The sequence below is a fragment of the Prionailurus viverrinus genome, chromosome B4 (genome assembly GCF_022837055.1).
Source record: "Prionailurus viverrinus isolate Anna chromosome B4, UM_Priviv_1.0, whole genome shotgun sequence".
Taxonomy (NCBI): domain Eukaryota; kingdom Metazoa; phylum Chordata; class Mammalia; order Carnivora; family Felidae; genus Prionailurus; species Prionailurus viverrinus.
The window spans coordinates 19,816,270-19,839,085 of NC_062567.1; the positions used below are offsets into that span (position 1 = coordinate 19,816,270).

The 22,816-nt window shown below is 37.7% G+C and overlaps 1 protein-coding gene across 1 annotated transcript in view; it reads right to left on the reverse strand.

Annotated features, from left to right (window-relative positions):
* Window positions 1-22,816, reverse strand: part of ARHGAP21 (Rho GTPase activating protein 21) — a 137,887-nt gene that overhangs the window by 29,047 nt on the left and 86,024 nt on the right. The window contains 3 exon segments of the mRNA XM_047866336.1: window positions 8,251-10,147; window positions 18,705-18,759; window positions 21,259-21,337. Of these exon segments, the coding sequence (XP_047722292.1) occupies window positions 8,251-10,147; window positions 18,705-18,759; window positions 21,259-21,337 (2,031 nt within the window).

The window sequence follows — 22,816 nt, forward strand, 5'->3', positions numbered from 1 at the left end:
GAGAAAAGTAGTCTTTTTCTTCCCTTCCTCCGGCAACAAAAACTATAAAAATCAGTAAACTGAGTTGCCAGCGGCCATCTTTTCTACCATGTGGAGAAAAAGCATCTGAGAAGGAAGAAAGCAAAACAGAAAAAGATACACAATCTTGATGACAAATCACTTGAGTATTTGGCCCCAGCCACGCACAGAACCAGGTCCACCCCAACACTTCTTCACCGTGAGCCGACAACCCTTTTTGGCATGAGCTAATATGAAAAAAACTTTCTATCGTTTGTAACCAAGAGAATTCCAACCGACACAAAGGTAGAGCACAGTGTGTTTCTAGTTCCCTTTCACAGACCAGCTTTACTACTAACACCTCCTATCCAATGCTGCAGGTTAGAACAGAGTTGGCAAAATGGGCCTTTTCTAAAACAAGCTGAGCTATGAAGAATTTTTCTCACAGTTCACATAATTACTCAAAGAAAGCATGGCATCAGTGTAGTTTATATTTTAAAATTATAGTTGAGAATAATTTTATGCAACTCAGTGAAATTATTGGAGTTTTTGGCAAAGACTATGGCAAAATAGTTTCTTGAAGTAACTTTGCTTTTTATTTCACTTCTGCTAGCAAGAGGTAATCCTACCCCCTCCCCAAATAACAGAGGGGTTTAAGGAATGTAAACAGCATAATATTCAAAGATGGAATAAACTGTAGTTGCAAGGGAAGGAGTAAATTTGTGTGAGTTGGAAGAAATGGTAACTAGTGTAAAAGTGCATATTTCCAGAACAGCCTGAGTGTGTGAGTATGCATATGTGTGCGTGTGTGTGTATATATATCATTTTTACTAAAGATATGGATTAAACAAAATGCTCCACAACAAGGGACATTCACTACAAATGACCTAGAAAGTCAACCTACACCTCAAGCAAAATACATGTTTAAAAATCTTTGAGATTTTTCCTTGTCCTTAAGGAAAAGGAGAATGAATAAAGTTAATGTATTCTTTGTCTAAAAAGAAATTCAAATGGGAAAGCTATCCTTCCTTTTTATTTGCCTTCTGTGACACTTCTACTCAGTTTAAATCAAAGGAAATGAACAGGTTATAGCAGGTTGAATTCTCTTTTCAGCAGGCAAGCACAAGTTCTTTCTTGTGTATTCTCTTTTCAGCAGGCAAGCACAAGTTCTTTCTTGTGTATTAACAAGTAACAACCGATTAATCTTTGTTAATACCAGAGTTTTGTTTTTAATCTAATCTAACCATAACGAACTGAAGGAATTCTAAAAACACTGGAACTCTCTAGGCAAATTTTCTTAACTTCATTAACAGCAATACCAGTTCCCGAACATCAGGTGGAAAAGTTGTGGGGTTGATAAAGATGGCACACTCAAGAAATGCCACATACATTAAATTAAAAAGATGTGGTTAGAAAGGATGCTTAAAAAATAAGTCACTAAGGGGCGCCTGGGTGGCTCAGTCAGTTAAGCCTTCAACTCTTAATTTCGGCTCAGGTCATGATCTCAAGGTTTCATGAGTTTGAGCCCCGCATCGGGCTCCTTGCTGATTGCACAGAGTCTGCTTGGGATTCTCTCTCTCTGTCCCTCTCCCGTTCATGTGCTCATTGTCTCTCTCTCTCTCTCTCTCACTCTGTCTCTCACTCTCTCTCTTAAAATAAACTTTAAAAAAATAAGCCACTAATATATTAACATATATTTCTCATCTCTGATCATTAAGCAACAGATCTCTACTTACTGAAATTCTTCATTAGTTATAGCTAGAGTTCCTGAAACTGCAAGTCCTATTATAAACTGATAAGGGGTGCCATCACCTAATTCAAATATCTCCATTTTAAAATAATAATTCAACTCATTATCACACTAGGAATTATTATGGCCAAGCTTCTTTAAATTTTTTTTTTTTCAACGTTTATTTATTTTTGGGACAGAGAGAGACAGAGCATGAACGGGGGAGGGGCAGAGAGAGAGGGAGACACAGAATCGGAAACAGGCTCCAGGCTCCGAGCCATCAGCCCAGAGCCTGACGCGGGGCTCAAACTCACGGACCGCGAGATCGTGACCTGGCTGAAGTCGGACGCTTAACCGACTGCGCCACCCAGGCGCCCCTGGCCAAGCTTCTTTAATAATCAGCTCAATGACATGCATTTAAGTAAACATTTGGCTTTGTGAAAGCCATTTTCAGATTTGGTTATTTTTAATCTTCCTATGAGATAGATGATTTTTTTAAATGTTTATTTTTTTTTTTGACAGAGAGAGCAAGCATGCATGAGAGTGGGGCAGGGAGGGAGGGAGGGGGAGAGAGAGAGAGAGAGAGAGAGAGAGAGAGAGAGAGAGAGAGAGAATCCCAAGCAGGCTCCACACCATCAGTGCAGAACCTGACGTGGATCTCACAAACAGTGAGATCATGACCTGAGCCCAAATCAAGAGCTGGATGCTTAACCGACTGAGCCACCCAGGTGTCCCTGAGATAGATGATGTTTTAAAAGACTAAGAAGTGAGAAGAATTTTGAAAACTTTATTCATGCTTGCCATAACTACATGGCAGTGAGTGCTCAAGCAAAGGGAGTGGAGATGTAAATCTAAGCAAATCTAATCTAAGCAAAAATCTCAATCTAAGTTTTAAGTACCAATGGAGTCACATCTTAGTATATGAAAAGACTGTAAGATGAGGAGTATAGTTTTTCTCTTTGTAGATTAGTTGCTTTGTAGAAATTATCAGTATGTACTAGTATAAAAGAGGGACTGGGTGCTCAGTGCACTGCCTCTAATAGGCGACTTGAGCTCCCAGAGGGAGAAGTGGTGTATAGGGGGATAGTCACCCACTCCCACTCCTCTGGGGTAAATTTTGGACACTATAATCTAGATGTGTATCCCACAAGCTTTAAAACTCCTGAGCTGGTTTAAAATGGCAGGACTAGTAAGGTTGTACCAATCTAGTTCAATTTTACGTAGGCTAACACTAAGTACATGCATATTGGCCAGCTTTGGGGTGAGAACAAGAAGGGGTATTAGAAATATGGCAAAAAAAAAAAAGGGAAATATATTTGAAATGAAATCTGAGTGTGGGTAATACAGCTAGAGTTTCTTTATATCAACAATTATATGAGTAGTATAAAGAAATGTAGAAAGTCCACATGGTAGACTACGTCTGAAGTCCTACTATCGTGATCAAATTACTTATGAGTTCATTACTCATTTTGTGTTTTGTGTTTACTCGTAAAAGAAGTCAAAATTTATTTTCAGTACTTACTGTGAAGCTTTATAAACTGCGGGTGGGGGGTAAGCAAATTACTGTCAATGACTGATATTCCTAATTTAAGAACAAATAAAATGGTTTATTTTCTTCACTTCTCTAAATCTTTGTGAACCGAAAGAAATATTAAACAATAAATCTGTAACAAAATGTTGGAAGATTTTCTCTCTGTAAGACTTATCATTTGCTCTGTATTATAAATAACTAAATAAATGAATTGGCTCCATTCTCTGGTATTTTGGGAATAAAGCCAAGGCACTTATTATTTTTTGCATTCATTTATAATGTTTTCAAATAACAAAAAATAATTTTAAAAAATTTGTTTTAATGTTTATTTATTCTTGAGGGAGAGACAGAGCATGAGTGGGAGAGGGGCAGAGAGAGAGAGAGAGAGAGAGAGAGACAGAGGGAGACACAGAATCCCAAGCAGGCTCCTGGCTCCAAGCCGTCAGCACCAGAGCCCGACGCGGGGCTCAAACTCACAAATCACGAGATCATGACCTGAGCCGAAGTTGGACACTCAACCAACAGAGCTACCAGGGCGCCCCCCAAAAATAATTATTAAAATCACAGAAATTAAGATTCTGGAGTATGATAATATAAAAGCAAATCTTGATTTCTTCCCTTTAAATGTTCCATGAAATACCATGAAGTATATTCTCCAAAGTGTTTTAGGATATATTAAACAGGGATACTGTAAATAAAAGGACTCATGGTCAAATATTTCTGAGAAAAATTGTATTATATCCTACCTACCTAGAAAATATAGAGTAGCACATCAATGAGTCTAAGAGTCTTATGGGAAAGACAAATAAAACTTGTATAGCTATTTAAACCCAGCATTTCTCAATTTATTTGATCCCTGTTTTTCTTTTTTTCTCCTTAATCAAGTGGAATTAATGTTCCCTGAAAATATACTGGGAAAAACTGAAAATAGTCTATTTTACTTCATTTCAGTGCTGATGTCTATCCCACCTTTATATATATATAATTTTAAAAAATAACTAGATTGGAAAGAGAAACACGTATGAGTCAGGTAACACTCTAAAATGATAAAAGGATGTCAATATTAAGTTACAGAACTTATACTTAATGAAATCTAAAAGTTCTTTCATTGATCAGTTACTTATCTATTCAACAACACAGTCTCTAATAAGTACTTTTTGGACTTCCAAGGTGAGAGTGCAGGATTTGGGTTACTGAAGAGCTAAAACCTTTTGCAGTAAAAAGGCAAGTATATTGGGGCATCTGGGTGGCTCAGTCAGTTACATGTCCAACTCTTGATTGTGGCTCAGGTCATGTCTCAGTTTGTGAGTTTGAGCCCTATTTGAGCCACGCATTGGGCTCTGTGCTGATAGTGCAGGGCCTGCTTAGGATCCTCTCTCTTGCTCTCTGTCTGCCCCTCCCCTGCTCATGCGCTCTCTCTCTCTCTCTCTCTCTCTCTCTCTCTCTCTCAAGATAAGTAAATAAACATTAAAAAGAAAAAGGCAAGAATATTAAGCAAAAGAAATTATACTTTTGATATTATGTTCTAAAAATTAGATAAATATTACAATTCTTTTCAATGCCTTTACTTCCAACAGCATACAATTAAAAACTCAGGAGGCCTGGCATTATTCCACCAGGGCATAGAAACTTTTAAGAATTCTTGTGTTGTGGACAACATTTACATATAGAAACATCGGGAAATAAATACTTTCTTTGTATTTCAGTTTGTTATCCTGCCCTATTCCACTGGTTATGGTATAACTTACACACTACTGTAACCATATGCTATATATTAAGGTTTTAGGAGGTAAATATGAAATTGTACTAAAAAGTACTTAAAGGAGAATGTGATCAGAACTAGTAAGTTGAGCATTTTTATTTTTAGTGACTAAACAAAATAGTTTATTTTAATAATGTCTCTAAATCCATATGCATATAGAATTATAAGGACTTTTATTTTATATATTAGCCAAAGTTCTCTCTTCAATAGCAGTGGATTTTTTTTTAATGTTTATTTATTTTTGACAGAGAGCAAGAGGGGAGGGGCAGAAAGAGAGGGAGACAGAATCCACAGCAGGCTCTGCTAGGTCAGCACAGAGCCTGACAAGGGGCTCCGACTCACGGACTGTTGAGATCATGACCTGAGCTGAAATCAAGAGTTAGATGCTTAGCCAACTGTGCCACCCAGGCACCCCTAACAACTGAGTTTTTGATTTATTCAGCGCATAGATAACTAGGAAGAACTATTAAAACATACCTAGCACATTTTTTATTATTCCAATATAATCTGATTATATTATTCTTATCAAGTAGGAAGAAAATACGATGTCATTATTCTGGTATAATCTCATAGGCTTATCAAATAAAACCACAAGTTGTAGGGACTTTTATGATTAAAAATAATCATAAAACAATCGTTAGTCTCCAATTACTTTCTAAAAAATATCTAGATGATGTATAAGATTCCATTTATGGCAAAGTTCTATTCTCTGAGCTTGTACTTAAGGGTATGGATATAAATCTGAGTACAATTTAGGTTGAGATTCCCTGCAATGTTTATAACTTGAATATATAATATTTATAAAAAAATACAAGTTACACAGAACTTTCTTAAAAGGTTTCTGCGGGCCTGGGTGGCTAAGCTGGCTGAGCGTCCAACTTTGGCTCAGGTCATGATCTTGAGATTTGTGAGTTCAAGCCCCACAATGGGCTCTCTGCTGTCAGTGAGGAGCCCAGTTCAGATCCTCTGTCTCCCTTTCTCTCTGCCCCTCCCCCACCTCTCGCGTCCGCCAACGTGCACTTTCTCTGTCTCAAAAACAAACATTAAAAAAAAAAAAAAGCTGATTCTAATAGTGTTGCCTAACTGTCCAATAGCTCAGTAGATTTAAAAAGTTTCTCTAAAAGGGTGCCTGGGTGGCTCAGTCGGTTAAGCGTCCGACTTCGGCTCAGGTCATGATCTCATGGCTCGTGAGTTCAAGCCCCACATCGGGTTCTGTGCTGACAGCTCAGAGCCTGGAGCCTGCTTCGGATTCTGTGTCTCCCTCTTTGCCCCTCCCCCACTCACTGTCTGTCTCTAAAAATTAAATAAAAACATTAAAACAAAAAGTTTCTCTAGAAAAGAAAAAACCTTGAAATGTTGCTCAAAGAGAAGCACAATACACTATAAAATTATGGAGAACTCTTCATGAACTTACGGGGTAACAGGATATGAGTACAGGCCGTGGCCTCAAAAAAGGCCCCTGCATCACACAACTCCAGGGGGCGCTCCTCACAATGCATCTATATAAATGGTGTCCTCTGGAGCTGTGCTCTGTGATGAGGCTGAGTCAGAGGGCCAAGTGTCAGTCTCTACTGTCTATTAATTGTGTGACTTCAGGGAAGTTATTTAATCTCTCTATAGCTTAAACTTCTCATTATTCGGGAAAGGTAATTCTAAAGACATACAAGATAATCCTGTGAGCAGATTATGTGTGTTAGAGCTGCATAGTAACTATGATGAGAACTTTTTATTTTGCTATACATTTAACCATCATCTCAAACATTATCCTTAGCCTATTATTTCAACAAATATCATGTTGAACATGTCAGGCAGTGTTCTAGGTATTGAGATTACAGACGTAGACAACAGATCTAAAATCCTGGCTCTCATGTAGCATATGTTTTAGCTATACAGAGAAACGTGTAGTAAAAAATATAAAACATTGCAAGTGGAAACAAGCAGTATGAAGATAAATAAAGTAGCTTAAGGGGATAGAGAATGTCAGGTTCTGTGTATGTTGTGGGGGGGGGGTACCTATTTTAGACAGGCTGGTAAGGAAAAGCTGCTTTGATAAAGTACTAACTTGAGCACAGACCCAAATGCAGCGAGGGAGTCTTGTGACTATCTATGGAATGTGTTCCAGGGCTGGGAACTGGCAGTGCTAGGGCCCTGAAGCATGCCTGGCATGTTCCAGAAGGGCAAGGAGGCTGGGGTGGCTGATGATGGGTTACACATGCACAGAGGACAGGAGAAGTGATCAGAGAAGTGGAGGGTGTTGTGGGGCACATCACGGAGAGCCCTGCAGGCCACGGAAGGATTTGAAATTGTATTCTGGGTAATGAGGAAAGTAAACAGGGGTTTCTGGTCAGAGGAGTGGAATGATCTGATTTACACTGTTACTTTATTATTTTAAGTTTATTTATTTTGACAGACACAGAGACTGTGCAAGTTGGGGAGGAGCAGAGAGAGGGGGAGAGAGAGAGAGAGAGAGAGAGAGAGAGAGAGAGAGAGAGAGAACCCGAAGTAGGCTCTGCACAGTGCAGAGCCTGATGCAGGGCTCAAACTCATGAATGGCGAGATCATGACCTGAGGAGAAACCAAGAGTCATAAACTTAACCATTGACTGAGCCACCCAGATGCCCGATTTACATTTTTAAAACACCACACTGGCTGCATTGTGGAGAATATATCTAGGGTGCATGGGAGCAGACAAAGCCTAAGTAAACATAACAGCTGTTCCATATTGGGGCACATGCTTGTAATTTAAGTAATTTTTCCAAACCTATCCCAAGATTTACTCCAAGACAAAGTAACTTGCCAACGAGGAGGTCTATTCATTCAAGCCAAAGAAATAAGAAATAATAAAGTAAAAAGCACTGCATAAATGAAAGGTCGATGACTAATTATTAACACTGTTCTACTTGGCTTTCGGTTCAGATATTATCGTCGACTAGGTACGATTTGGTTTGCCGAGTCCCTTGGGCCCAGATAGGGAAATTCTGTCTTATTCAAGAAAAAGAAAAAAAAGTATTCAGAGCATAATGTTAAAATAAAAAAGGCAAACTGTCACTTGAAATAATTTTTGAGGGTAAGAGCTCATGGCTCTGGTCTTAGCTTGGTGCAGGAGATTCAGAACAAGTGTTTTAAAATCCGAGCGTACAATTTTTGTGCCCGTTGAACTAGAAATAATACTTTGCTGAAAAGATCTGCAAAATATTTGACACAGTAGCCACGGGCTGTGAATAAGCTCACCTATAAATGGGATTGATGCCAAGGAATCCCCAGGTGGGCTGGTACTTGAGGCCTTCCTTTCCTCCATTCTTTTTATATGGACCTCTCGGCGCGCATCATTAGGCAGCCAGCAGGTGGTGTCTGACCCGGCCTCCTGGTCATTTACTGCCAAGATGTAAGACTGATGCCTTAAAGGCTGTGGTGTTTGGCGGCCAGATGGAGGCTTTTCTCTTAGGATGACAGTTTCTTTATTATCTAAGGTATTTGATTCCTGCATTTCAGCCTCTTGCAGAGTTAAATCTTGATTTCTTTGAGGGGCAGGTAATTCTAAATCCGAAGCGCCGTAGTTCTCACTCATCTGAGGGATAGGCTTAACAGAAGCTCCAGGTAAAGAGGGGGGTTTCCCCGTCTCCACTTGGTGATCCGGGGCACTTTCGGTTCTCAGCCACGGCTGCTGATTCAATAGACTGTTTTGATGCAAATGATTTACTGGTCTTTGGTCTTTGACAGAGACAAGTGAGTTCTGGCTAAACGATGGTTTTGTGACGTGCGTAGAAGGCGCTTTCAGAGAGTTACTTCGGACTTTCACAAGAGGTGACCTGTCTTGTGTAATACCTCGAGACAATGACATTCCACAGGTAGTCTGAAAATTTCTGTTGGACTGCAGTGTTTTCAGATCTGGTGGCACTTTTTTAAACTGAGACACAGACCCCACTCCTCTGCCAGTCATTCGCCTGTTATCAGAATTAACGATGCTGGGGGCCACGGTAAAATTTGAACCTCGAAAAGACTTATGAATTTCTTGCTGTCGAGGTCTTTCATGAATACCTCGTCTATCATCCTGTTCGGTAAATCCACTCCACTTATAAGTCTGTTTTCGCTCTCCATTTGAATCGGGTATTTGACCTTCAGAACTCACGTTTTCTAAGGTTTCGCCCTGTCCCTCGATATAATCCCATGAACGAGTTCTGTGATTACTGAAACTAACAGACGGAGATGTCAGCGCTCCTTGAGACGCACTTCGTGGGCAATACTTCATCAACACAGAATCTTCCAGCCTCTCCTGGGACACGCTGCGCTGTCGGATCTGAACAGACTGTGGCACTCGATCGTGAGAGGTGCTTCGACGTCGTACCTGCAAAGTAGTGCGGTTTGGTACCACCTGGTTATAATCCGTTGTGCTCTGAGATGCTGCTCTTAAACTATCTAGTCTTTCTTGAATCGTCCGACAACCTATGTGCAATCGTCTGTTATCAATATACTCTTTGTAAGTTTTATAGTTTTTCCAGTCTATGTGCTGATGGGAATTTGGAGAATAGTGATTAACAGAGACGGAAGGAGAATCCACAGCTTGAGGTCTGCTGCTTGAGATTCCCTCTGAATGTCCACTGTAATTGCTGGATTTAAGTAAGATTCCAGAAGGTTCCAATGATCTGGAGCCTGTCGTCTGATGAATTAGATGGGCAGTGGGAACTGATGATGGTGGCGACGTGGTTCTTGACACTGTTTTCAAAGCGGTCTGCTCATTTATGCCATACCTCACCTCTTCAGTTCTATGTGAAGGAACTGTATGGTTGTTTCTATTAGTTAACAAATCTACAACCTTCTCAGAAGGTACAATGACAGTCCTTACACTTTCATTGCAAACACACACCGCTGTGTTGGACTTTGCAACATCTGTTGGTGATGGAGGCACTTGTATTTCCATTCTATAGGCCCTGCCAGGCTGCGTCAGTACTGGCGTAGTGGTTTGTGGTTTGCTCGATGATGAATCTGGAGGAGAGATTTCAACTGGCTGTGCCATGGCTGAAGGGGCAGATGGCAGCCAGGGATAGCAAATTGGTGGGGGTTCAGGTATATTGCGGGCATTTCCACTGTAGGCTTCATTGCCTTTCAGGTAGGCATCTTGAGAATACGCCTACATGGAAACGAGAAAAAGGCGTCATTTAAAATTCACAGAAAGAACAACAGCTTCCATTCCTGCAATGCACTATTTTATTTTACCATGCCCTGCCTTCTTCCTAAGTGACATTCGCTAAAGCAAGCATGCAAACACAACATAAGGATGCTCCACAAATTCAGAAAAGGGCTAGTCTTTCAGAAATCAAATAAATTGTAGAATTTGCAACAAATAGAAATAACAACTGCCTGTTTTCTCAAAAGACTGAAACATACCAAATTTCCCCCTAGCCAATTAGATACAGCCTTGTTGCTTCTAAAATTTTCCCCAGTCAAGTTTGATGATCTTTCAGCATTTGACAGGTTAAATGGCTGCCTGATAAATCCCAGCAACATTCTGATCATTTTGCCAGAGAACATTTTGATCTTTTGCCAGAGTGAAGGTGAAAATATTAAAAATCTTAGCCAAATGCCTTTTTATCTTAAGCACCACTGCTAGCATAAATTAAATGTAACATATTGAGCAGTGTCTTGTAGATTCATGATTACTGAGTCCTTAAAAATAATCCATTTTGATAAATTAAGTCCTAACCCATGCTAAACATTTTAGTATTTAAAATCAGAGAAAATATGCATGTTTAAATTAAGCATGTATATTAAAAACCCCAAAATATGAAAAAAAAGTAATTCATCTCTCTGTACATAATTTTTATTTATTTTAAGCAAATGCAAAATTATACTGCACAAATTTATTTGGTCTCTTACTATAAGGAGACATTTCTCTATGACTAATAGGCAGGCATGCAGCTCAATTTTTTATCCATTATTGGTGAAATTAGCTAGCCATATATTTTAAAACTTCAAAATAACTGAAATTAAAGACAGAGACACAATAAAACAGAACCAATTGATGTAACTGAGGACTATGTCAGCATCTGAGACAGTGAGGTGTGGTATCATGTTACACATCCTCCCCTAATCAAAACAAGCTTAAATTCATGTCTATCATCACATCCTGCCTTTGCATCAGACAGCTTGCAAAGCCCAAGTGCAGCCACAAACATAACAGCAAAGTACCAAGGAAACAGAGAGGGTGAGATACTTAAAAAAATACACATACAGGTAAATGTTACGTTTTAATACCAGTTATGCACAGGATTCAAAAGAAAACCAAACATAAAACAAACAAACAAAAAAATAAAGAAAACCATACATTACAAACACATTCTGCAAATTAGTAAGATTAACACTATGGAGGGATGTTGCTAAGCAAACTTACAGTTTTAATAGGTGGGCTGATTACAAATCTCTATAAAACATAACTTAAAAAGCAAGGAAATGGCTTCTGTGCATTTCTTACCAGAGCTGTGACATCCTTTGTAAACTGTAGCTAGCAGAAAATAGGAAAACATAGTAGAAGCTGCTTACTGATATAAAGACAGAATCATGTTGTCATACTGATGCTGGAAACAGCAAGCTAAAAATACATCTATACTGATTTCTCTGGAAGGTACCAAGAGAAGTAAAGGGCAGTGAAGCATAAAGAATAACTTCAGTATCCTTCTGAGCGTCTTTTTCTCAGGCTTTTATCTGGTTCTTATTTGATTCGTCTACCATTTCTGAGAGCAAAATACATCTGGTGACATGCATTCCTGACAGGTATTGTCTTCAATCTGCACTGCTGTCTGATACTGTGCCACAAAGCTTCCCTTCCACAAGAGCAACATTGATGTCTCTCATTTCCCCTGAGCTGCTTCCATCTCTGCTTCCAGATGACGAAACGAATGCTCTATTATGCATTTAAAATAGTACAACCTCCTCCTTCCCCTGTAAATCAGAGCACGACCACAAGCTGTCAGCGGACGGGAGCTGTCTTTACACTATGACTTGAAAAGAAAAACTGACTGTTTTATTAAATATGTTTCGCTCAAAAATTAAGATCTTTCAACACTGTACCTTTTGTCCTGTTTTACTAGGTTAAGAAAATAATTACTAAATAGACATAAAAATATTACTTCCAGAGTAATTCTTTAAAACTTATAATGAATATTATAGAACATAAACAAGAATGCGGTGAAAAAGCTGAGTGAGTAGATAAAAGAAAACACGCATGCCATAATATTTTTAAGGCATGAAGACAGTCAATCAAAATATACATGGGTATATGCCTATAACAAGACTATCTTTTCGATGCTGATTATATTCACACCAATATTTTTCCATGGCAGGAAAATTGCGTCTGGATGAGTGAACAGTCTGGTACAGTATTTCCCACAGTGTGTTTGTGCAATTTTATTAAGCATCACCTGAAAGGGAGGGGGAGGAGAGTATTCTTCATGCTCAATGATGTAGTGAAGGATTGATTGGTAGGCTCCCTGCCTTCTCGAAACCTCTACTACATTAATGTACATTATTAAACTCAAGGGGAAATGACAAGCTTATTTGGCTGCAGCACTCGTATTTTTTGAAGGTTTAAAAAAATTTTTTTTAATGTTTATTTTTGAGAGAGAGAGAGACAGAGACAGAGCGCAAGTGGGGGAGGGACAGCGAGAGAGGGAGACACAGAATCGGAAGCAGGCTCCAGGCTCTGAGCAGTCAGCACAGAGCCCGACACGGGGCTCGAACCCACAAGAGCTGCGAGATCATGACCTGAGCTAAAGTCAGATGCTTAACTGACTGAATCACCCAGATGCCCCTGAAGGGGTTTTAATACAACTGGAATTTCTGCTGGGAAGTACTATTCTAGAACTAATAACTTAGGGATACCTCCTTTATTCAAATTTTGGAGAGGAATATTATCTTAGTAATAAAAGTATATAACAAGAACTATTAAAAACTTGAAAAAATATTTGACGTACTTCAACTATCTCTATCTAAGAGCACAAATAACAAATCTCAATACTAAAAAGCCTACATTCATGGGTCCCCACTTCTGGGTAAAGTTATGGCAAAGTGGGTCCTCACATACATACACACGGACCACACATTAACAGTGGACTAACTAAACAGCATATTCTACACAGACTAATAATAGAAGCGGATATGATTGAGATGAGTGAAATATGAATTCACTCAAGAGAATTACTGAATTTCCTTACACAGTCTCAGAGTTCATGTACACTAAAAAGCTTGTTTATCTGTCTCCTTGAAAGTTCCTCATTCTCATAAAGTTTGGGGACCAATGCCATTCCATTAACATCCACGGACCAATCAGCAGTGCCCTCGACCATTGTGGCTTTGTATGTGTCCAGGTAGGTCATGGACATACCTGGGAATTATTCTAGGGAAACACACTTCTAAGACTACTCTCGGGGCTATGCTACAAACATAAATTAGCTCCAGAATAAGTTTAGGGAAGTAAATTAGGAATAGACAATACACATTTTAAAGAATCCTCTTCTCCCATGATGCTTTGAAGTATTCCTCTGGAAAACAAGCTGCCTACTAAGGACCACTTTAGACTCTTTCAAGGAGGAAAGTATTAATCAGGGCTGGAGCAAACGTTGGGTGGATCACCTGGGATGAATTACAATACGCAACCTCTTGAGGTGAACAGGAACCCCCTGATAAGGTTTTACCTTCTGGGAACAGAACCAAAAACTCTATAACCTGCTCACAGCTGTGACTGTGGGATACTTTTTCTCGAGTGCTTGGTTGAAAAGTACCAACTCTTCCATTGAGACATCATGACCTGACATGAGTGTTGTAACTACATACATTCCTACATATTGGGAATCTGAACTGTCAGCGGGCACCCATTAAATAGCACAAAATATCATGTAAACAAAGTCATTCATATGTAACGATGCCAATTTATATTCTTTTATAATAATGTCAACACCATGTGTATTAATAAGTTTGTCTGAAATGACACGGCCCAGCAATTTTTGAGACCAATGTCATAAGAACTGCATTATTTGGCTCTTAGTAATGTTTATTTTTACATTTGATTTAAGCCCAAATGGATACCTCACAACATATGCAGATGTTTTGATGGAATTAGAAATTACTTAAATTTTCCTCCATTGAACTCAACAGGCTATGACAAAAAAAGTCTAGCCCATTTTTTACATTTAGCCCTTTTATATACCACTCAATATTCTTCCTTGGATTTCCTTTACTTAGTAGTTAATTTTTATATCTTACAGTAGTTTAGTAGTTTAAAAGCTCATATTTTAAAAATAAAGCCATTCCAAATGAAAACAGAGCAGCAGCAGCCCTGCCTACAGATCCAAAAGGTTCTTTAAAAAGAGAGGGGATGGGGGGTGAGGAATGTAAGGAAAGAAAGGTGACCCACAGAATTCGTCATCTGGAATCAGAACTGCAGAGAGCATATTAAATAAAACTTAATTTTAACAGTCTGGATCTCGATTCTATGTATAGTATCTAATAGTAACTCATCCTAAAATAATCTTCCAGTTCGGTTTTAGTAGAGTTGTACCAAAACTGCAATTACCATACCTATTACCATTATAATACTATTACTATTCCATATTTATTGCCTAATAGATGATAAAAACAAACAAACAAAAACCCACAAAAAAACCCCTGCAGGATAACTAAGTTGGTAAGATTGAAATTCCTGCCTACCATTTCACCTTTAACAGGCTGATCTATTAATTTAATAATATTACCTATGATAAAAAATAATTACATGTCTGTCTGTATAATAAAATACACGCCAAACATGGCAAGGTGGGGTGTGGAAGAAGGGGGTGGTATGAAAACTTTATATCTTTCTAAATTATTTGTGGCTTTACAAGCATGTTAGAATTATAAATATTTAAAACTGACAGTGACCATGGGACTATGCTAAGCCACTTAATTCCTCATCTGCACCTGTTGGCAGTAAAGGGCTGCGGTTCAGTTTAAAGAATAGGCTTTGGTCTCAGACCTACCTGGGTTCAAGTCCTAACACTGTTGCTTCCTTCCCTGTCTACTAGAAAAGCTGTTTAACCTTGCTGTGTTTATTAACGCACAACAGCAAAAGCAGGCTCAGAGTGCCCTGGTCAAACACTAGACATGCCCACAAATCGCCACAGCTATAAGGACTAATCAACTTAAAATTTAATTTGGAATCCAGTAAGCCAAACGCTTAACAAAATCTCACGATGCACCCACTGACAAGAATGGTCAGGTCGAGATCTCGTATCGAGAGCCCATTCAAGAAAGGGTTCTCTTCAGGCAGCAATCCCTTTTTAGGTGACTTGATGACTTCATGCATGGCCGACATTTGGGAGGGTAACGAAACAACCCTTCTGGTTTTGGCTTTGTTTTTTTGAAAATGGAACAGAAAGAGTTTTTTATTTTGTGATAATACCTTAAAAATATGAAGCTAAGATATCACAGTCTAAACTATCATTATAAAATACGTCAAAATGACTAAAATGAATGTAATACTATTCATATTGCTCATCTAGAAAATAGATGTTGGTTTAGAAAAGGAGGCTGCGGGTACAGGAGCACTACTAACGGCACTAGTACGAACACAATGAATTATTCTTCGTTTTACTTCATGTTTTTCAATATTATATGACTGGTCATCTGCAATTATGAAATTTATTACTACATACCTATCCTTCCATGAGTCAAATTTTAAACCAAATTAAATCTTCTATGCCAAGATGAGCTGAGCGCCTCTAGAACAATTTGGTCCATATATCACTTTAGAAAAGAAAATTCCATGGACACACAGCCCTGCTGTCACCCAGGCAAACACATACAAACTACGAGAAGCTTTCACTTGGGTGAGTAATTTTTACAATGGTCGTAAAAATGTTCATGTTTACTTTTTCTTTACAATGAATATTCAACCTCAAGAGGGACAAATACGTCTTTAAAGCATATACTTTGGGTACCAGACTTAAGACGAAGATAAATACTTAAGGCCTTTACAGAACATTTTAACTCTAGAATCTGTTATAACAATTTCTACATATGTTTTTTTTTTAAATCCCAGATTCTCTTTGTGTTTTGCAATAGCTTTAAAAAGGGACACTCATAGATATCCCAGCTAAAAACATTTATGCAGAAAAAGAAGGTGCCACCTTCTAAAATCCTTTAGGAAACAATGCATAGTAGGCATTAATTATATACACTCCCTTGATTGTCTCATGAATTACAGTACGTTCAAATGTGAATGAAGGCTGAGTTTAAAAGTGTGGTTTTCTTTTATCATTCAGGGCATATGCTTTTAATCTCTTAAGATTAAAATAATTCAAATAACGTTTTAAAAATGAATTTTGTTACAATTTTACCACGACCTTAAAATTTTTTTTTTTTTAACATTTATTTATTTTTGAGACAGAGACAGAGCATGAACGGGGGAGGGTCAGAGAGAGGGAGACACAGAATCTGAAACAGGCTCCAGGCTCTGAGCTGTCAGCACAGAGCCCGACGCGGGGCTCAAACTCACGGACCATGAGATCACGACCTCAGCCGAAGTCGGTCGCTTAACTGACTCGACTGAGCCACCCAGGCGCCCCTTACCACGACCTTTTACTAATGAGCTTTGTAGATCCGTGTGCTCACGCCACTCAAGTGCACCAATTTTTCCCTGTGTTTGTAATACTCTGTATTTTGCCTTTGTTTTAAATACACATATCCTAAATAAAATATAACACGACAGGCTAATTAACCTAATTTTCCACTGATCATGAAATTAGAAAATTATTCCCTCCACCGCTGCCGCTTCCACACTGATACTCTTCATCAACCACACAGCAGGCGGCGACGGTAATTCTGTGCTTGATTCCTGCCCTAGGAATTCAGTACAACTCCAGCCATTCTGTGAAACGAGACCTGTTCTAAACAGCATCCAACCCAGTGCCTTCACCTTGGCAAGGAAAGAGTCCACTGAAGATGAGAAAACAGTTCTGTTTTGGAAATGCCTTCTATCTTTGAGTCATCAAATTGCCAAGGAGGATTCAAGGGAAGGCCTCCTCCACATCTGTGCATCATCTTGTGTAGGAGGAACATCAGCCTGGAGTCCCTCATTTATTTCTAATCTGGTGACTCCCATGGCCTTCAGTGGTTATGTCTGCGGCTCTCGTACTCTGCTCAAGTACCAGGGTGGGTACTCCACAGCTAGTTCTACTTGCCTAGGACAGCTACCCTGGATAGGTGCACTTTCCTCGTTGAGACTACCCAACGCCAGAAGAATTATGTACCTGAGGAGGGTGATCTGTTATCACTAAAAAGCCATTCCTAAATACAATCCGCATGCCTATGCCTGGAAAACATAAGATGGGTCTCCATGGATTTTAGTCAATTATACTTTACATGTCAGTGGATAAATTGAATCACTAGGGCTAGCTTTAATCACATTTCTGTTAAAAAAAAAAAAAACACAAACATTTTGGGACACCGGGGTGGCTCAGTCGGTTAAGGGTCCAACTCTTGATTTCAGCTTAGGTCATAATCTTATGGTTGTGAGGTTGAGCCCCCTGTCTGGCTCTGTGCTGAGTGGGGAGCCTGTGTAAGATTCTCTCTCTCCTTCTCCCTCTGCCCCTCTCTCATGCTCTCTCACTCACTCTCTCTCTCTTAAAGAAAAAAAATTGTTTACAGAAGATCTTAGGACTTATTTTAAACTAAATTCAAACTAATGCCTTACAAATGAAAAACATGACTTTACCCTTTCCATTCCCATCACAAAGATTCCATGAGCTCCCTGTTGTACTTGAATTTAAAAAAAAAAAAAAAAAACACACACACACAATTATTTGCTAAAAGGAGAAACACAAACTTCAGTGGTCACTGAAGCTTAGAGGGTGTTACTTCAAAGCTTTTACTGATGCTATTTTATTCTACTAAACTACAAAGTCAATTGAGGAAAACTAGTATTTTCTTGAATGAAATTTATATATGTTTATAAATTTATGTATGTTTTGCTTCTTTTTACTTTCAGCAATATTTAAGCTCAATAAAATAGTTAAGGATTCTATTCAACTTATTTTCTTTCTGAAAATGAGGGAAAATTTAGGCTAAATGCTAAAGACTTCAATATAGTATAATTTCCTCTTGAAGACCCTGACATTTTTCCTTCACAGGGTAGACTTCATTCATTGCGAACCTTCCTTCTAATGGAATGGATTGAACTGTTACCAATATTGCTTGGTAGGTTAATTTACAAACAGTCATACATATTGAAAAATTAAGAAACGGCTTTCACAAAATCTCTGTTCTCATAAGAAAAAAAAAAAAAAAAAGATTCTAATTCCTGGGGATATATACTATGCCCTGAACTATGACTTCTGGTCAAAGGACTACCTAGGCTGTAACACCAGGGCAAACTCTTTAGGAATTTCCTTCCAAATGGCAACAACAGAAATTCACTGTCAAAATGAATAGAACATTCTTATGTGACTTGATTGTAAAAACTGACGGGTTTTTTTTGTTGAAAAATTTTTTTTGTTTGTTTATTTGTTTTTTGGTAAAATATAGAGAATCCCAGACTCTGCTAAATTTCCCCAGAATCTTTCATTCTGTCCACCTCCACCTTTAAAGTCCATCTTTAAAGGATTTTTACTAGTGTTTGAGACTGTTGAACAATTCAGATTTAAATAAATAAAACTTACCACTTGGAGAATGTCTTCATCTTTTGGCATAACACTAAGTTCCAATGTTGTATCACTGAAATTGAATATATATAAAAATTATTTTAGGGGAGGGGCAAGTGTATACAAAAGACATAAAAAATAGCTCAGAAGTATCTGTTAAATTTGCTTATGAGTTTAATTTTTGGGTTTTTTTTTTAATCTTTACTTTTCAAACTCAAATCATTAAAAAAAGAAGTCACTTTTATATATACAAGCTAATTATGAATGAAAGAAGGCATCCTGCCATATGTTAGAGCTATTTATAACCAGGTAAATCTTCTTTATAATGTGTTTCTAATTTAGGAACATGAAGTATATTACTTATGTTAAATACTCCTGGAACAAAGCTCTTCAGCATATATTTATTTATTATTTTAATTCAAGTCACAGAAATAATTATAATTTTTACCACATATTTTCACTATTTATCAAGTTAAAAATATAGTCACATGAAAATAACCAAAGAACCCTCAAATTTAACATTTTAAGTAATATTAAACATCTCAATTTTGAAATATTCCCTTTTGGCCTCAGAAGTGAAGGAAATCAGAGTTCACCATCATAACTATCAAAATGACTCATTTCTAAAAACTATATAGTGTCTCAACTATTTGCTTTCTTCTCTGACTTAATTTTAGAGGCTTTAGAGAAACGGCTCAAAGTCTCACTTTATTTTGGTACTATAACTGCCCTTTTAAAAATGATAGAGAAGTTTCTCTAGGTTCAAAAAAGCACAAAGGGGTGAATTATACTGAGTCCTGTGACCTGGAATTACATTTAGAAAAGGCAAGGATGGTGGGCTATCTCCATCAAGTGATTCAGTATCTAACCTAACAATATCAGACAGATTTTTTCCTTCCCCCAATAAAATCAAGAGATTAAGAAACAATCAACAACAAAAAAAAGAAAACGAAACCTAATAATTTACTGGTGTCACTTTTCGTTCGATTTGAACTTATTATGAGGTTCATAAATGCTGAGAATAGTAAACTGTAAGAGCCACAGGTTCAAATAAATTTTATTGATAAAATATGTAGGTACTTGTATTTCAGTATTTAGAGCTGGTAGAAAATACATACTGATGCTTAGATAAATTCTTCTGCAAGGATACATTTTTACATTAATACACTGCAGAATCTCAATGGCTTTGTGCTGCATTATCCATTTGCTACCAACTGCAGACAAAAGGAACACAATTTCTTAAAAGAAAATAAGATAATCAAAAAAACAGTTTTCCTCTATTTTTCAAATTGCTTTATCAGCTGAAAAATCAAGACTGTCATTCCAAAGTGTTATTATTCTGAGAGACGAACTACACCAGAAACAAAAAAACAAAAAAAAAACTTAATGTGGATTTTGAGTAACAGAGATTAAGTCGTGGTTACTTGGAAAAATACTATTTTTAAAGAAGAGATGTTAGCAAATACACGAAAAATTCTTAAATTACAAATTGATAAGATACATTGGTGTATGTATAATGATCTAAATTATTTCAAAGGAATAAAAATTTGGGTGACCTCCCCACTGCCTCTGAAGTGGCTTTAAATTTTTCACCAGTCCCCTGTTCTCTCCGATACTTGAGATCAAATAGGGATCACTGTCAGGAACACGTAGAATCTAACATCAGATGCAAGATTTAAGATTTGCTTTCTCTAAGAATTTCATTAAATAGTAAAACAGTAAGAAGAATACTTGGAGAGCAATAAATCCCAATCACATCATCTAACTGCAAAAATGACAATGCATTAGGGCATTAGTGTAAATAACTTAGATTATATCATGAAATGCTTTAGACATGGTTGGAGGACTTTGATAAAAGTCTTCAGAAAATAGTGAACTTCAATTTAATTATAATAGGGATGATCTGGACAAGGGGACCCCAGTCATGACCAGTAGCATCTGACAGGAATTCAATTTGGTAACCACTTTGGCTTTCAATTTATTTATTTATAATTAAGAAAAATTTTCTCGGTGTGTGGTAGACAGGAAGAGAGTAGGACTAAGTTATCTTTGAGATCTCACAGTCTCTCTACACATATTTATTTGCCTTTAGAATTCAAAAGTCTCTCATTCTGTAGAACGTAGGTGAGAGATGGATTCAAAGAGAATTTCTTGCTGTCTTTATTAAAACAAATGAATAAACTGGAGCTAAGAATGTGATTCAATAAGGTATATAAAGATATCTAAGGAAGAGGTTTTAAAATAAATTACATTCGCTTTCATGTACATTTTTGTTATAAACAAATTATAAATTTAATTGTCATTTCATTTAAATCTAAACTCTGTTCCTTTCAGATTCTAAAGGACTTTAATCACAAATCTGATAGATTTGCTAAAGCAAAGCCACCAAGTTAAGCCACCATCAGGTAGTTCAACCTTGGCAATTCTCAAATGTGTTATCCACTTTAAGGAAAAGTCCTGCTTCTCCACATCCCATTGTAGGGTATAGACATTAATGTATTAAGTGCACTTGCTCCGCTGATTTATAAACACCCATCTTTGGCCAAAATTAATCATATTTCAGGAATCTTACCTGTTCTGAATTAAAGCAATTACTTGGGAATAGGTCTTTCCAATAACACTTTCTCCATTGACTTTTATAATTCGATCACCTACAAAGAGGAATGAAAAAAAACACACACACACACACGGGGAATTCCTTAAAAAGTCATTTCTGAATACTTTTGAAATATTTTTTTTAATGTTTACTCACTTTTGAGAGACAGAGAGTGATTGGGAGACAGGCAGAGAAAGAGGGAGACACAGTATTTGAAGCAGGCTCCAGGTTCTGAGCTGTCAGCACACAGCCCGACACGGGGCTTGAACTCATGAACCATGAGATCATGACCTGAGCCGAAGTCGGATACTTAACCGTCTGAGCCACCCAGGTGCCCCAACTTTTGAAATATTTCTTAATGTACTTATTTTTAAAATATTCTTGTTCATTATCTTTTAAAGTATCTTTCACAAAAATGAATCTAAATTTTAATACATACAACTTCTTTTTTTTTTGTAATTTTTTTTTTTCAGCGTTTATTTATTTTGGGGACAGAGAGAGACAGAGCATGAACGGGGGAGGGGCAGAGAGAGAGGGAGACACAGAATCGGAAACAGGCTCCAGGCTCTGAGCCATCAGCCCAGAGCCCGACGCGGGGCTCGAACTCACGGGCCGCGAGATCGTGACCTGGCTGAAGTCGGACGCTTAACCGACTGCGCCACCCAGGCGCCCCTAATACATACAACTTCTGATGAAATAGAGCTAGGTCTTAAGAGCCCCAGGCAATGATGAGCTTAGAAATGCCAAGAGGTATAGTCACCAAGTGGCTCTAGCTATACTATTTATAACCCTATCACTTGTTTTCTGAGTTGCAGAACTCCTAGCTTTTTCTCTGTTTACCCTGTCATCTCTGATAGAGAAGCATCGTTCAGTGCGCTTAGACAGTTGATGGTTTTTATTACCTTGCTATCCTCTACTTTCAGTCTCATTTCCTTGTAGTATCCTCCAACACATTTAGTTTTTTTTATTAGTGCTATATTACGGAACTTGAATATGGGTGTGCACATGGTTTTGGCTTTCTGTTTATTAACTTGTTCTTCATTTTAATAAAGAAAAGGACATTTGGATTACTAGTAAGAATTCAGGGGAGCAGAAAGGAAAAGACTGAGAGAGAAAAGACATGGGAAATAGAAAAAAAAAAGTACTTTCTGTGTGCTTCTCACAGCATCTCCATATCTTCCTGCCTTTGCGAGGCTTAGGATAAGATAGGAGATACATTCCGGGTAATGGAATCCCACATGTACACTGATATACATGTTATACACATTAATGAGATTAGGATTAGGCTTACTTTAACTATGACAGAAGAGATAATCAATAAATAGTGCATGCTAATAAATCTTAGTGGCAACATCCGCTGATTGTACTATTGATAGCTGAAAAGACTACACTTTATTCAAAAGGCAGTAAAACATAGTTTTTTACTAATTTCCATTTAAATTATTTCATATTGAAAACAAAAAGAGTAACTATTTTAGTGTGTGCATTAACCTAAACTAAATCTCTTAGTTTTTACTAAAATCACAGAGGGGCA